The sequence below is a fragment of the Achroia grisella genome, unplaced genomic scaffold, assembly GCF_030625045.1.
Source record: "Achroia grisella isolate CSIRO2021 unplaced genomic scaffold, CSIRO_AGI_Agris_v1 utg512, whole genome shotgun sequence".
In the NCBI taxonomy this organism is placed as follows: domain Eukaryota; kingdom Metazoa; phylum Arthropoda; class Insecta; order Lepidoptera; family Pyralidae; genus Achroia; species Achroia grisella.
Genome location: NW_026712906.1, coordinates 2,393,691 through 2,412,222, shown reverse-complemented (window position 1 = coordinate 2,412,222; position 18,532 = coordinate 2,393,691). Strand labels below are relative to the sequence as shown.

Genomic DNA, 18,532 nt, shown 5'->3' with positions numbered 1-18,532 from the left:
AGCCTATCCAACAACGAAATGATTATCAAAATCGGATTAGTAGCACTGGAAATTACACCAAACATCCTAACTTACAAACTTTAGATTTAAAATATTAAGTCAAGATAGGATTTAAATAGAACTTAAATTAATTGTAATACATATAACATTATAGGTGTTGGAATAAAACATGAGAATAATTGTAGTGGGTGTCGAAGTTAACTAGGCTGGCAAGTACATAGTTGCTCATCTAGATACACCCAACTCATTTGGTATTCTATAATTGTACGGAAACCGCTAATGTGTAGTATATTGCCCCTAAACCCTTTCATGTGTATGCGCGCAATCACTTTGAAGTTACATTAATTGCACCCAGAATATTCAGGATCTCGACATCGCAATGTCGATAGTCGTTGGTAAGGCTTTTCATTGATTATGTATCCGATTACATGACAAGAACTAATATATAAGACAAAGATAGAATATAAGATTGATTCGAAGTGTTTTAGTACAGAAATGCAAATAAAGTATTTTACTTATATATGTGAGGTAAAGTTTTTGTAATATTATGTTATCTGTAGTTACATGTTGTTTTATTTCATAGAGAGGATGAAGTCAGGAGTCTTATTTTCAGGGAAATGAAGTCATTTATTTGTAAAAAGAACTGCTTCATTGGATGTGGAAGAAATTAATTTATTATTTTTAAACTTTCGATGATGCCAACAACAGCGAAATATGTTATGAAATACATTTGATATAATTTTTATAAATATGATTGCGTAAAAGTAAATATTACTAAAATTGATTGATTATTTTCGTGCAAAATTAGCGAAAATGTCCTATATTAAATAATTTTAAAAATGCAATGTATTTGTTAAATGTACATAATTTTGACTATATGCATATATATTTAGAATATAGAAATATGTTGATCCTTTAAAATTGACTTCAAGTGTATTTGGAAAAAATGTATGTAATGGTGTAAATAATCCGTTGGCCAGTAAATAAATATTGTAGAAATGCGTAATTTGTTTGTGTAGAACTATAATATAGTTTCAAATCCACTTATACCTATCAACTGTAAATTGTAAGGGTGCAAGTTGCTGGCAATGTACCATGGCAGGTTGACCTCCACGCGGATCCCCCTGGAAACCATCATGACAAATTCTTGGAGAATTTATCAAGATGACCTAACTAATCTGACGTCATGCTCATGTTATCCTACACTGGTGCCCCGCTAGCGTAAATCGTTAGCGCAGGCTGGGGCATCACTCCATTATCAACTACAGATGAATATAAAGTGTATATACATATATGAGTAATTATCCCGCGTGTCTGTGCATGCATTGTGAGTGCTGAGTTTAAAAACGATTACGCTTTTCGATCTCTCGGATTCCGCAAATAGACGCTTTTTGATTCAGATCGTGATGGACTGTACTGTGATGGGACTATAAAAAGTTTGTTGGTTTTAATTTGACAGTTTAAAAGCGCATTTGGACTGATCATCGTGATTAACGTTCCCCGGCTTTAAATGGCCAGGTTTATTTTATATGCACGAAGTTAATTAAGATAAACTGTTCTGGGATATATTTTTTTATCCCCTATATGAAGAATAATTTGAGTTCTCCGAGATTAAAGCGGCATTCGTTTGTTTGTATTTATTTTTGTAATTTAGCCATATTCAATTTTATTTAATTTATAATCTAGTGCAGATTAATGTATACATAGAGATACTATTTATTATGTAATTTTAGCGGAGATTAAAGTAGCAATGAGAAACTATTCATATGTAAATTAAAATCAAAGGCTGATTGTACATATGTAAGGCATTATTTCAGAACATTTACTTGGCTTGTTATGTTGTTGTGTTTGCAATTATTAGACTAAGGCTTAGTTTAGCCATATAGGTACCTACTCGTATATAGTTGAAAATGTCTCTGGTAACCCCATCTGAAACAAAACAGAGCCGTCATGACTGTTTGTATGAATGCATACCTACTTGTATGAATGTATAATGCATATCATGAATGATATAAACCGCAAATGTAGTAAATAATACGTGTGGTTTATATTACTAACATATTTTTATAACCGTAACACATTTATTGTCAGTTGTATTCATTATAACAATTATATACCTACATTAATAATAATAATAACCCCAGGATAAATAACACAGCGTCATCAAGTCCCAAACTAAGCAGAACTTGTGTTATAGATAGACAAGTTATACACATAAATACTCTCTTTTTTTGTAAATACATATATAATATATAAAGAAAGCACCCAGACTGATACATCATATTCATGAATACAAATGTTTATACCGTGCGAGAAATCAAACTCGCGACCATCGGATCTTGTACGAAATCATTAAAACCACCGCGGCCGTTATAATTTAAAGCATATTATTTCTCTCAATTGAAAGGTATAACCAATATATAGGTAGTTATACATCGAGTTTATGGATTACAAATGTGTTAGTGCTATTGAGAGAATCAGAGCCAGGATTTTACAAAGCCTCTCGACGAATATTGTATATTAGAGAGTTCAATTTTCATATTGTTTTTTATATTACATTTTTTATGGATGATAATGGAACGGTGCACTTGCTTACTGAAACTGTTTCCACTGGCAGGACACCAGTGGAGGACGATAAGATGAGTATGAGGTTAGGTCAGTTAGCCTATCGTGACAAATTTACACCAATGTTTTCCAGGGGGGATTTCGTGGAGATCAACCTGACATGGTATATTGCTAGCAACGAAATCATTACGCTACATTATTAACAATCCCATTCCCCCTCTTATACTACATTGAAACTGCTCTCACTGGAATCTGTTGCAATGTATTTTTTTCAATAAAAACTATACTTTTAAAGTAGCAGTTTTTCTGTAGGCTATAAATGAAAGAGTTCTTTAAACCGGTTTATTATATTCGGAGCTTATTTTACTAATAATAAATAAAAAAAAATTCTCTGTATATTATATATTGACAACTCGGTGGTCTAGTGGTTTAGCATATTGCTTTACTATCCGATGGTCGCCGGTTCGATTCGTCGCACGGTACAAACATTTGTATTCATGAGAATGATTGTTTGTATCGGTCTATGTATATTTTATGTATAATATCTATTTATTTACAAAAAATGTGTATCCATGTGTTTATATCAGTTGTCTAACCATACCATACCCATAATCCAATTTCTGCTTAATTTGGGACTAGATGGCGCTGTGTGAATTGTCCTGAGATATTATTATTGTTGTTATTTCAGACAAGAAATTAATTGCTTATACCCCGCTAATTAGGTATATTTTTTTGTTCAGATGCGGTACAGCGGTTTGTGGAGATGCCAACGTATACTGAGGTGAATCCTGGAGAGGACGCATTGCTCAAGTGTCGAATATCTGACAAGAAAGGTGTTTGTTCATGGCAGAAAGATAATAAGGTAAAATATACTTAATTAATGATATTTTTAATATGAATATACCTTGGTGGTGTAGCGATTAAACAAACTTCTTTTCATAGTTGTGTGTTCGAATCTCGAATTTGAATCAATATTACAAATGCAGGCATCATGCATGAGCATATCGTTTGTTTGTATTGTTATATGGTCATTGTTGGTATTATCTGTAAATTGAAGGAATATTTAATCATACAATTTCTAATTCTACTCAGAATTTGTATAATGTATTATACAAATTCTGAGTAGATTTATTACTAATTAGGTTTGATTGATTTATTTATTTGTTCTTATTATATTAGTCTGTGGTTTTGTCTGAAGAAATGACCTACTGTTATATGCATATAATATAAATAAACATTACAGGCGTCAATAACATCATAAATCTTTCTTTCTTAAAGAACGATGTTTACATTATCCTAAAATAGGATATTTCATAGGAAATCAAAGTATCAGCCTATTTTACTGAATTAAATTAGGCTATCTATATTTATATGGTATTTTAATACCGATAGTTGATAGAAACAGTGCATCCATATTAATATTGGAAACTTTACTTACTATTAACGGGTCTTAATGAAATTTTATACGAAGATAAATGGTATTACTAGAATGGACATAGGTTGTTGCTTATATCTAAAAAGCAGACGAAATCGTGGGTATATAATAATTATACTATATTAAGGACAGATTAATAGAATCATTGACATCTTACATTTCTAGAGCATCTTACTACGTCGGGTAGAGCGCGCTTCTTCTATAAACAATATGGATAAACTATTTAATTCCAATTAACTAGGCTGAAGTAGTATCTTATCATCTTCAATATCTTTTTACCTAAAGTAATATTATAGAGAATAGATATGATTTTTGTATGTAAAGGAGAAAATTAAAAAAAAATCTATGCTATCTACATTTATATACGCAGGCAGTACCACAAAATTGGTTCATTAAGAAAAAAAAGTAACGCAAATATTAATGTTGTAATTTTTATTCGCATTTCTTTCTTCTTTTATACTAGATATTACACGCGACTTCCGATAATTAGTAAGATTGAATATGTGTGCGTTCTCATGACATATTCAGTTGTTGTCATATTTCGCTATCATTTCATCGTAAAAATATAAATAACAGACAGACACTTTTTAAATTTTGTAATATTACTACACTCTAAAAAAATATGGATATTTTGTGCGATTAAAGACAACACAAAATACTTGTATGTTAAGGATATGGGTAATTTAATCAGTAAAGCGACCTTCTCATTTAAATTCGCTTCATGCAGCACCTTTCACTCACTCACTGTTCCATGACACTGAATCGTGCATTCTCTTTATCTGTTTTTGTTATCCACTAACTTTTTATATATATTTTTTGCTTGCAATCTTTTAACTTAGTTCTGTTGTTTCACTAAAATGAAATTGCAATATAATTGTACACATTATGTAAATGAGATGTTTAATAAAATAATATAAAAAGCATTTATTCCACTATTACACAACTGAACTTATAATCTATTAGTTTTATCACTTTGTACCTATTTATTTAAGTTAAGCATACGTCATCAGAAATATTTACCTCCAAGGAGCATTCCTCCCTAAATGTCTCCATATAAATCTCAACAGTGAACATGTTATTGTCATTCTTTACAACCGAATGTTATAACAATTACTATTTAGTGACACGTGATAATATTATTATGAGCTCAATATTTTCCCAATGGATAGGCTACGATACATTTTGATATAAATTATTTTGTATTGTTGTATTGAAACGTAATCAAATCTAAATCGAATTATTCAAAAACAATATGTGTTACATCAATATGCAATTAATATTTAATTTGGTATACTTTTTTACATAAAGTATAAAAATTCGTAAAGGCGCATTTCAATAATATTTGGCCGGAATTAATTTCCAGAGAAGACCGGAATGCGGAAGGACGTTTGTAATAGCGTCGAAATATCAGTAGCTCAGAAATGATATTATCACAGTAAATATCGTGTTTATATAATGTATAAAAAAGTTTAAAACAATGTAATAATATATATATATATATATATATACATATGTACTATCTGACCCGCGCAACTTCATTTTCGTTACATTTTAAACGCTTTTATAATTTTACTTTTTATTAACATATTTCATTGCAGCTCCGCTTCTATTGGTCGTAGCGTGATGTTCTATACCCTATATCTTTAGCTCTTTATAACATCTATATATTAATACGTGAAGTAACCCGTCTCCTGTTTCCCTTGGTATCTCTTCTTATTTATTAACACGTAGTACCATGTATTTGACACACACACGCATGTACTATTTTTTATACTCTTTTATTTATTGTAAAAGTATGTGTTGAAATTGGGAATAGATTAATATTGTTTGTCTTTAGTCTTTCTGAATCTTAAAAATAATTATGGTCTATATTTGACCACTAGTTAGTATAGGTATATGCTTTATAACAATTTGGAAACTAACTTTTGATAACTTTGGAAACATGAAGCGGAAATTATTTAAACGTTTTCTATATTTCAAGTACGACGTACATCAAATTTCTCGTAACTTGATATTGATCGTCATCTTTATATACGACTAATTATAATATTATACAGTTTATAGAGCAATCAGTTTCGTATTAAATGGTTTCTTTAAATACGATCTTGTAACTGAGTATTGTAAACAACTTGGTAGCTGGTTATAGTTTTATGGTGCCTGATGCTATGCGTCGTGCAGGTGTGAAGGTACTAAAACTAAGTTATTAAATGTTAATTCCACAATAAGCCACAACCAATCGTTATTATTTAACAATAAAAAATAACCATCTACATTTATTATTGTGAACAAAATGATAGAATGTGTAATATATGTAGGTAGTTAAGTGAATCACAAATACAATTGTTGTAGGGTAGGTTGCGCTCTCTCGAATTAAATGTTATATAGTGAACGGACGTATTTTATTGTGCTCCTCAAATAACTGATATCAGTACATATTTTACAGTGGCGACGAGGATGGGATGGGATGGGAGGAAATCGAAAAAATTATGACTATTCAGAAGTGCTTATATTACATTTATTTTACTATTAATGATTGTTAAAATATATTTTTTTTATTCTGACTCGGAAAGTAGACGCATCATGAAAGAACGAACAAAAACTTGCTCTTTTAAATAATAAAATGATTTAGACATAAAATTAACTGTATGTACCTATGTACGTACGTACATAGCGGAGTGGTAATCTGTAATCATTAATAGTAATTTTAGCAGTTGTAATTATTCGTCAAATTAATTAGTATTTAAATTGATGTTGTAGCGAATAAATACGTAATATTTAAAAAAAATGCAAATTAAATAAATTTGTTTAAGAAACAAACCATATGCTCTATAGTCGGCCGATGTTCTACAAATGTAACTGATGAAAAAATAATGAAATATATGATCCAATCCTGTTTCAAAGTTAGATTCCACTAGAGACTTGACCCGGCTTTACACGTTCATCTTGAGGGCGAATGAAAAATGAAACTCTGTTGATAGACGAAAACCGCTTGAATATCCGTTCAGTTGTTTTTAAGACTATCATAAACATAGACGGACAAGGAGACTTTGCTGTATTCTGTAAGACATTATTACCAAATTTGTACAAATAACTAACAAATACATATAAATGGAGAATTTATTTCTGAAAATGATCAATTGTTTTTAGTTAGTACGTGGTTTTTAGTAATTCCTATAGACTGTTATTGCAATTTCTACTTAAAAGACAAAGTCAAATAATTCGTCAACCGGTTACTATTCTGAGAACGACATTTCGTACCTTATACCTGTAGATAACCAAAACAATAAGACGTCGTTTAGTTATGCCCGTATCGCCGGACTGATCCTGTCATATCTTAACGACTGTTCTGTTAACGTTCAGAGCAGTTAAAAGTTATTCTAGTTAGTTTTATTGTCGATAAATCTTATGATTGGTTGTGATAGGGTGGCATCCTAACTAAAAAGTAACTTGATCGATTATTGTTTACAATAGAATAGAATAGAATAATAATAATAGAATAATCTCAGGACAATTCACATAGCGTATCACTAGATACACAAGTTAGGCTAGCTAAAGTTTGTGTTATGAGTACTAGATAACTGATACAAATACATAGATATTTTTTTTTAAATACATACATAACAATCGTACTTATGAATACAAATGTTTGTGCCGTGCGAGGAATCGAACCCGCGAACATCGAAAGTAAGGCGGTGTGCTAAACCGCTAGACCACCGAGGCTGTCAAAATAGAATAGAAAATCATTTATTTAAATAAACTTACATTGAAGCACTGTTGAATAGTCATCACATATTTTTTTTAATTCTCATTCGGAAAGCTGTTTCACCATAAGAAGAATAAGCAAGAAACTTGCGTGTTGCTCTTTTAAATAATTTCGTTGTTACTTTACATGCTTTAGTTGAAGTATGTGAATACAAACTACCAAATAGGACTAACTCAATCAAATACTCAAATAGAGAAAATATTAGATATAATTATTAAATAAACTGGTTGAGAACTAACAGAAACAAACTGAATAAGAGTGAATCAGTCGTAGTGATTAGAGCAGACCAGTCCCTTTAGCTGCGCTCGTTCATGAGTATGACGAACGTATAAAATTGGAAAGTTGTAAACAAATATTATTATAATAAAATATTTTTATATAAAATATTACAGATTTAGAACATAGTCCGTAGTATCGGATACATGCAAACAGAATATTATAAGATACTTGCAGATATTGTTGAGTAACTTTTTTTATTACGCTAATTGAAAAACGTAATTAAAAATGTCCCTACTTTACAAAATTATATCGCGCCTGGATGTTTTGGCTGTTACCATTAGATGCACGTGTCTTTTGTCAACTTGCCACTGTGTTATGGTAATGATTATTTATTTTATTATACTATGCTATTATATACCCGCAGATTCACCCGCGTTAAATTTCAATATATAAATTTCCAAAAAAATATACTCTATGTGTTATTTGGATACATAACCTATATTACTGTAAAGTTTCATCAAAATCCGTTCAGTAGTTTTTGCGTGAAAGAGTAACAAACATACCACCTACTCACAAACTTTCGCGTTTATAATAATATATATATTAAGATTACCTGCGACTTATACTGCACAAAATTTTATTCCTCATTTCACCCCATTTCAGACTATTTTATAAGCCAAAGGTGGTAACAAACAAACTGACAGACAGATACACTTTCGCATTTATTAAGTGTGTTTAATCCATTCTGCGTTACACCAGTAAAACAAAGTTATATTTGTCATATAAAATTACTGGAGGCCATACTAAATCATATTACTAAAGTAAAACGATTCCCACAGATTATCTTTAGATAGAAAAATAACTGTACTTATTATTAATCTGTATTTTTAAGTTAATTCGGAAATAATAATCCTTAAAATATAAAAATATTTATGGACTTATTTTAATTTAAGCGTAACTAAATTACGTAATATTTTGGTTAAATTTCATATGAAGTTGCATTCAGTATAGAGATAAAAACTGACTCGTATTTAACTGCGGTTTATCTGTATACGGGGTAACTAAACGGCTCGTATTTAGTTTGAACTATATGAACAATCGCCGACGAGATTTGAATCTTAACTAGGTTTAGTCACGACTGTTTAAAACTTAAAACGGACAAGTTTATTGTACGTTATCCTTGTGTACTTATTTAGGTTTTTACAAAAGTTTTCAAAATGTAGGTATATGGGACAAATTTTTACTGACTGACTGACTGAAGCTGACGGTCTACTTGATGGTAAGTGGTAACAGTCGTCTATATTTTTCTTAGAATATTTGTTGTAAATACATACATAATATACATAGAATACACCCAGACCGATACAAATAATCATACTCATGAATACATATGTTTGCACCGTGCGAGGAATCGAACCCGCGATCTTCAGAAGTAAAGCGTAGTACTAAACCTTTAGACCGAGACCGTTACATATATACATGAACAGGTTATCATGTATGCGCGGTTCTCATCAGTTATCATTCCAGGGTACTAATATGTCATGCCTTTTATCCTGTAATTTCACGTATGACGACATTTATGATGTGATCATCAATCATGTTCATTTTTAAAAATATAACAATATCTATATCTAATCTTTGTCAGTATCTCAAAATGGCCACTTCATAGCTTCATATCAAATCCTTGATCGAAAGATGGATGAAAAATTTACTCGTATTGTCTTCGTTCAATAAATAAGAGACAACCCAACGCATGTCTCGTTTGGCAAATGTCTAGGCCGACATTTGATAAATCAGAATGAATCTTACTGTCGTTCTCTCGGAAATGGAAAAGATTGTACCTAACATTTATTTTAAGTTAAATTTATGTCAGTAAAATATAATTTACATAAATAAAGTAGATATGATTTTTTTGGGATGTAATTTTATGTCAATACGACTTTCAATGGAACTCGCCCAAAAGTTGAGCATTGAAGACAATTCAGCCACACCCTTAGAACTATGGCACGTATACCATTATTAGATGTTTATATATTTTGTTTCCTTTATAAGAAAAACAGCTTTTCTATCCACATATTAATTACAAAAATAAAAAAAAGAATTTATTCAATATATATACATATGTATTCGGATAAAGTTAAACTAAAACGAACTTTTTAAACTACTGTCAAATCGAAATTTAATAAACGACAATATGTCGTTTTTAGAACCTACAAAGTTTTAATGTTCGCGAGAAATATTTGCCTAGAAGCCAAGTTAATTTAAGTTCTTTCTGCCCATTAAATTTTGGGATGGCGCTTAAACTACTTTTTATCCCGTTCCATCAAGTTATCCCAGTCACGCAATCGAAATCACCAATAAATACTAATGTTTAAATAAAACGAAACGAGAGACTTTTCCTCCTACGAAAGCGAATTTACTATGTAAGCTTGATTAGATACTTAGATATTTTACTTAGTTATCCACAAGATATTAATTTGCTTTGAGAACTTAAGTCGAATTATGAAATGAATTTATTATTTAAGGCATGTATATTTATTTTGATTTCCTGTATATTAATCAAAAGAATTATCTAACGTTTCGGTGAGTTGTAATAGCTTTAACTCAGACAGAAGAAATTCTTTAAAAGTTTTTTTATTGCAAATGTTTGTAGGAAGTTTTCAAAAAGCTTTCCGATTAGCTTCTACGTTGTCTTTAGTCAAATCGAAGAAAAACCGGATACCATAAATATGAAAGATAACAATGTAAATTTACAGAAATTACTCGACGAAACTTGAAACTCATCGCGTCTCTTTCTTCACGTTGTGAACAATAAAACATTTTAAAGCTTTGACTCGGTTATTATGGTAACTAAGTCCATACTTGGTCCTTCATTTGTATAGCATTGCCCATTGTTGGATCAAGGTGGGCTTTTCAAAATTAACTGCGCCGTGGCTCATTAACATTTATATGGAGTCTGTTGATCCTTATAGAGATTTAATTGTCCAAAGAAAACACTTTATTTCGTTCAAGTGAAATAAGAAAGATAAAATTTAACAGATAACTGATACTTTCCAGTGGTCTTCATTAAAAAGAACCTGTATTTACTATATGTTAGTCGGTATATTGTATATATACCTAAAAGAAACTAAAAGAAATACTTCATTCCTTAAAAAATATTGTTTACTATTTAATTTACATTAAAAATAACATATTTTATGTATAACCTAAAACATTTGTTCGAGTCAAATTCATAAGAGCTTATATTAGATTTAATAAATTATTGTATATATAATATTACAAATATTTAATCTAAAACATAAAATATGTATTAAAGTCAAAAATGGAATGTGTGTACAAAAATTCAAGCTTATAAACGTGGGAGAGGTAGGGAAGTATTGCAAATACCCGTACTTGAAAGGCGGGTTTTGCTCCGTGGTCGTAGCTGTGGATTTTCCTTTTAGTAATTAAAATACATTTGGTACTCAAACAGATCCGAAGTGTTTGCAGAGTATCTACATATTCTAGATTACCCATTGGCTGAAAATTTGACTCGGTATTTGCCGACGTCAATTTGCTCATCATTTATATGCTTTTAATATTCAACCGACATCAAAAAAGGAAATTCTTAATTGGATTGTGTCTTGTTTTCATTACATTTATATAATTCGTATTACTACTAATATTTTTTTATAGTTGGTGGAAGTTTGATATGCGAAAGGCGAGGTTAAATCTCCAAAAGATTACTTATTCCTCCTTTCTCTATAATTGAGGATATATTATAATGTCTTCCTCGATTATGAATGTTGTACATGCTTGAAGATATCGTATTAATATTGCCATAAACAACAAAAGTTTTTATATATTCGCTATTTCCTTTCAGCAAATCATAGCATATTACTGAGCCACTTACTTGGAAAGTAGGAACGCTGTTTGGGAGTGAATATGGTTTCTAGTAAAATTGATGGGCTACTCACTAATAAAAGACTAACCGATATGATTGCCTGAGTTATCGAACAATTTCTATTCGTGGATAGATTTTACAGTTATAATATTGATCAATCATATTTCTAACATTTGTTATTGGACGATTTGCAACGATTTGCATTTAAATATGGGAACGTTCTTAATTTGAACATATGTTTCTTCGTTTGTAACGCGATATATTTGCGAATTCTGGACTCATTTAGATGTTTATTCTTGAAATCGATACAGTTTACTACCGTGTTGGTTTCGTATGACAAGAAACGAGTTCTTTTTTCTGGTGGAACAAAGTATCATTTGTTTCGTAAAAATGTAATCGTAATGAGTCTGTATCAATATACGAAAATCCCCATGAGATTATGTTGTATATATATTAAATAGGAGGAACAGCGCGTTCTTAAAAAAATAATATAATAATAATAATCTCAGGACAATTCACAGAGCGCTGTCTAGATCCAAGTTAAGCTAAAGCTTGTGTTATGGGTACTAGATAACTGATACAAATGCATAGATTTTCGTAAATACGATACATAGAAATCACCCCGACCGATACAAACAATCATACTCATGAATACAAATGTTTGTGCCGTGCGAGGAATCGAACCCGCGATCATCGGATGTAAAGCGGTGTGCTAGACCACTAGACCACCGAGGTCGTCGATATAATAATATCAGTCTCATGTTTTCGTCTTCGTTTCAAATTGGTTTTTGCCTAGTTTTAATATTATGTAGATGCTGTGATAGATAACATGGAAATAAAGTAACCTTTAACTAACCGCTAGTATATTTTTTATAGATTTTATGCCACGCTTACAATTCGTGGCATAAAATGGCGCGAATCAGATTTTCAATTCCATCAATCATAATGTCGATGATTCCAGTGAATCAAAGAATGGAATTTTTAATATGTTTTATGTACGTGAATGTTTGACTTTTGGCCTCAATTGCCTGTTATATAATTTCTCATAGCTTTTCACTTTGCCTAACTGGCAATTTGTATAATTATTAGAGTACTTATAATTACTTACGTACGTTACACAGGTAATTAGGTATGTTATCTGTGCCCCAGTCCGTTGATTGCAAGAACTTTCTTTTGACGTGACTCACGACGTTTAGCTGATAGTCCACGCAACTTGAAACAATAAAAGCCACTTTTGTTTACTTAAACTTCGATTCTTTTCGAGATTAGTTTTGTATAAACAGATTTAACACTGTAGAACATTGTACACTGAAGAAAAACACTTGCTTAAGAAGGATATGCTAATATTTTTAATATTTATTAATGAATATTTCTGTTGCAAAACAATTTGACAAAGCAATCTAAAAACAATTAGTTCTAAGGACTATATTGTGTAGATAAATCGAATACCAGTAATGATTACGCATATCGGTTAATTAAATTGAATGCTTAAAACAAATTAATAATAAGCATTCCAAATTCAAATATAAAATTGGTTTTATGTCTGGAACATCAGTTAGCTAAATATATAGTTTTATTAGCTGATTTTTTTAAAATGCAATTACAAAGAAGCTGCTGCATCATCTGATTGACAATGGGAACTTTTATGTTGTATCTACTAGAACAGCACTTCAGATATAATATTATCTTATGCGTGGATATATTAAAATAATATTTCATTTCGAATGGTCCTCACATGCTTTATGAAGACTACGTTGTAATGCAACTGTGCCCTGTAATTTTACTGCTACATCTCACGTTCAAACTGGAGCACAAAACTTGCAATGTAATCTGTTAGCGGTAGAGTAATGTAAGGAAAAATAATTATTTTTAGAGCTATCAAAGTTATAAAAAATATACATACAAAAATATAGTTTTGCAGTCTGTTAGAAATATTGTTGGCCGAAATTCGATTTAACAATATATACGGAGATTGAACAATCATCGGTTGGAAATACGGGTTCATTCTGATTTAATACTGTATGCAGATTGGACCATAACATAGGTAGAGCAAGTTTAAATCGGTTCACTAACATTGTCGGGTTTCGCCGTCGTTTTACAGTTATTGGGACAAAAATAGCGTTTCCACGCATTACGTGGTACCTATATGGTGGTATTTGCGCGTTCAAATGTCGAGTAGCATATCGCACTGTAACCGTTTGAACCACGGCATGGGTACAGTCACGCCTTGCGGTCACGCCTTGCAAAGTTGTATTGTTCTATTGCGGTGTCGTATGCGACAAGTCATAAGTGAATCACCATTCACGAGTGATAATTAAGTAGTCAATAATATTATTATTATATTATGTATTTACTAGCGGTAACGCGTGACTTCGTCTGCCTATTATTGGCTAGAGTATATACTAATTATGTAAGGTATAACAATGTAAGCAACAAATAAAATGATCGTTCTAAATGCTGCGCTTGTGCTTCATTATCGCATTCACTTCCCTTGCAAATCAAAAACACCTATGTACAACCTATATCATCAGGATTCGAGCTGCCCTTTAGTTGTAATGGGGTATAGAACAGACAGATACACTTTCGAATTAATAGTGTTAAAATAGATTAGAGCTTTAATATATACTCGTAAATCTAAACTAATATTGAAAAGGATTTTTTATTAATTTCCTTTGTAACTTTGTGTTGATTATGATAATGTTTGTCTTTAAAACTGGATTAAACTAAAGGAAAACCGATTTCTTGTCTATCATAGCCATTATCCTATACGGAGGATAGTGGGATTCAACAATGAATACTTGGGCCTTTGACACGAACTCTTTCACACAAAGTTCAACAAAGCCCGAGTTATACTGGAAGTTAGATGCATCCATAAGCTGCTGTGACCATTTGGCCGTCACGTTTGTTGCACAAAAAATTGCCGTTTTAAATTGCTTTACGCCATTTCTTGTGCATTAGTACCTCAGTCGAACGGTTTTCACTACCATGCGTTTGACATTTTGGGCCTCGCACGTCCGCACTGATGTGTGAGACGGTGTTAATGTTAAACGTTCCTAAATGTATGTATATATGTATGTACAGCGTTACGTAATTGCTCCTCGATGTCCGTCAGATCACGTCGTCGACTCTAGTCATTTTGTAGCGTTACTCTACAATTTCCAGATACTGAAATAGAAATTTACAACGATGCTAAATTAGGTCTAACTGATTCCAAACTGTGATAATGTTTATAGAGTTTTAGTTAATCATTCTGACTGAATATGGGCATGAAGATCAAATAAAATCAAATTTATTTGCGATAAAGCTAGGTCTGGCATTAGGGATATAAAATTGAATTGTATCTGTGTACATTATTTTCTTCCCTACTTCAAAATTATTCACTAGCTTCTCTACTCTTAAAAGTTACTTATGAGCACTAATATAATTAATTCTAAAGTCACACAGAAATATATTACGCAGATCTCATATTTCTAGATCCATTAATCTTTGCCGGGTGATAATAGAATTGTCAATATTTTTCCATATAGACGCAGATGTAAACAAAAATAAATTCTACTGAAAAACAACGACAAAATTCGTATATATTTAGCCTGTTTTTGTGGAAGTTTTTAAAGTGCTGAGATTGGCTGAGATTAACATAATATAATGGCCTACTAAACTTTAATCGAGAGGTATTGGATTCTAAAATTGGATGGATCGAGATCTTAAGATTTGATCAAAGTGAGTTATATAGGTAATAGAATTTAGAATTAATGAAATATTTAGTACACGACTGTAGTCTGCAACGCTTGAAAATTTGTTGAATCCCATCAGGATGCACTATGCACAAACAGCCGTGTCTAAACTCGGGAGACTGTCAGAGTTTGACAACTAACGGAGCCTGTTATAAAATGTACATTTGGAGGCGAGTTGCGGAATATGTCAGAACTTTTTAGTCACCATTTTTTAGTATTTGGTAATACCAAATACTACTATAATTATTTAGTGCAAAAACTGTAGAGGTTTCAAAATTAGTGATACCCGTTTCGTAGAATACACTATACACTTTAAAGTATTCACTATATATTCGAGTATGACACCTAACAGAGTTTATTATAAGAATGTCTACCACAGGTATGTTCATTTTATACGTGAGATCCGGAATCAGGTATTGGATAGTGTCAGAATTTTTTAATTACTACTAAAATGAATATTGCCGTTTAATCTTTTATCTAACCGTGATAGGCAACTAGCTGTTGATAAGCAACCGTCACTTACATACATGTATGACCAGCACTAGACTAGACGACAAAGGTCTAACTAGATGCTTCCATATCTTGAAATTTCATTGCTGTAGTGCCCTTAGAATAGGATAAAATTTATTTTACTTAAGCACTTTTGAATAGTCATACTTATTTTTTTAACCTACCACTCATTCGGAAAGCTGTCTCATCAAATGAAGTGTTCTTATAAATAATTGATAAACCTTTACATTTTTTATTTATTTATTATGTCATCAACAAGGTTTATACCGACACAATTACTTATGATAACACATTACAATATATTTAATATACTGAGCGCAATCTTACTTATAGGCAAGTACAACATTTATATGAAAAAATTGAGCTGTGAATAACTTTAGTGCATTACAATCTTAAATTATATTGAATATTAAATACAACTACCACTAGTTGAGGAACTTAAATACGGAACACGCGGATGACTTTGCACAAAGTCAACATAGGTCAAATAATTTGATGGAAATCTTTTAATCAAAGTAACTGGCAATTAATACAGCGTATTTATTATACTAATGAAATAAGTGGAACTGTGGAAGTGTAATCTGAAAGTCGTTTTCATTTTCATTAATTGGTGTAATAATGGGTTATTTTTCCGCTTATGTTGGTGGTGTGAGTCGCGTAATTAGTTTTAATGTTGAAAGTGCTTTGCGTAGGCAATTTTGATGCTAAAATGAATACTGTGGGCATGAAATATAATTTTACAGCCTTAATATTACGTAATAAATTCAACGCGATATTTTCGCAGTATTACAGGATTATATATTTTTTTAATAACGACTTATGAATGTAAATGATATTTATTTAGTAGATCAATTAGTAGTAAAAAAGAGGAAATTTGTATATACTTATTTCTATTTTAACTTATTCTTAAATTCAAATGAATTCTTCTATTTAATTGATCTTAAAAGTATTTAATATTTTTAAGTACTTTAAAGATCAGTTACAAAAATCTTAAATCTGTTGCATCACAGAAGAATTAGTGTTACAGAAATTTATAGCATAGTATGATACCTCGGTGGTCTAACGTTTTACTACACCGCCTTATTTCTGATGATGATGGGTTCGATTTCTCGCACGGTACAAACATTTGTACTCATGAGTATGATTGTGTATGGGTATATCTGTATTTTATCTATAGATTTACATATAAATGTATCTTACATAGATACATGTACTTACCTCATTAGTCTAGAAATCATAACACGAACTCTGTTTAGATTAGGACTAGATGACACTGTGTGAATTATCTTGAGTTATTATTATTATTAATACAATATCTAACGAAACCCGAAAACGACACTACAAAAGATTTAAAAAGAAATCAGTGGACTGTACTGACTAGCTGACATGACCTGAAAAGAATTGGATATTGTGACGAAAGAAACAGAGATTAATGTCATAGAATAACATATATTTGCCTACATTAATTGATTTGGTAAACTATAAGGGTCGAATTATAATGCGGTGTGCTGGGCTATAAGCATGTTTGTCAGCCATTTGCAGTAGAATAAAAGAGAGTAAGTCGTAGTTAAAAACTACTATAATAATGGCATTACAAACACATGCTTCGATGACAGCAATTCAATTAGTTCCGCTCAACTAAAGACCCTTCAAACACATTCAGGAATTTGTCCCTAACGATTAACAATGGTAACAAAAGTTCCTCGGACCTTCACAATTTTTTTTATCTAACATATGGTCCGATTGTGTCCTTTCTACGCGCATTGTGATAACCGTTTTTTTCGGCGAGTGTTGCCAGAATAGTTTGAGCAAACGACCCGGCTTTTTCCTAACACTATCAAACTTTTGGATGTATATTAATCACACCACTACGTTACAATTGCAATCTTTTAATTATGGACAATATTATTTTTCATATTTGTTTTTAATTTAAATTTATATAATTCTATAATTGTATCTAGAATAAATGAATCTCTATTTAATGAAATTGGAATATGAAGAACGTTACAATTCTATTATTGTACTTTTTTTAAATTTTAATGAAACAATTCGAGGAAAATATTTGTAATATGGTAAGATAACAAATATTCTACTATCATTAGTACCTGAAATAAATTTTATTCCCAGTTATAGAGGTAAAACTATTAATGTGGCAACACTATGTTCGAACATGACAAATGATTTCACCAATAATGCCAACAATGCACTATTGAAAATCTTAATCTCAAGGGACAAAGGTTTGTTCAAATGTTGGCCAATTAGATGCACAATGTGGTATTGCGCATAGTCATTCCGTTCCCATATATTACGGAGCCATTAGTCATTACCATCTGATAAGCCGGTCCATTGCCGAGTTGACTCATCTGTCTTTTTGCATACACTTAGACAACTGTCGATGGTTATTCTGTGATATAGATAAGGTT

General features: G+C 31.2%; 1 protein-coding gene across 1 annotated transcript in view; it reads left to right on the top strand.

The window, feature by feature from the left end:
- The window catches only part of LOC131846765 (hemicentin-2), a 92,591-nt gene that overhangs the window by 29,045 nt on the left and 45,014 nt on the right, over positions 1–18,532 (top strand). The window contains exon 2 of the mRNA XM_059196158.1: positions 3,306–3,427. Coding sequence (XP_059052141.1) covers positions 3,306–3,427 — 122 coding nt within the window. The remainder of the gene's footprint in view (positions 1–3,305; positions 3,428–18,532) is intronic.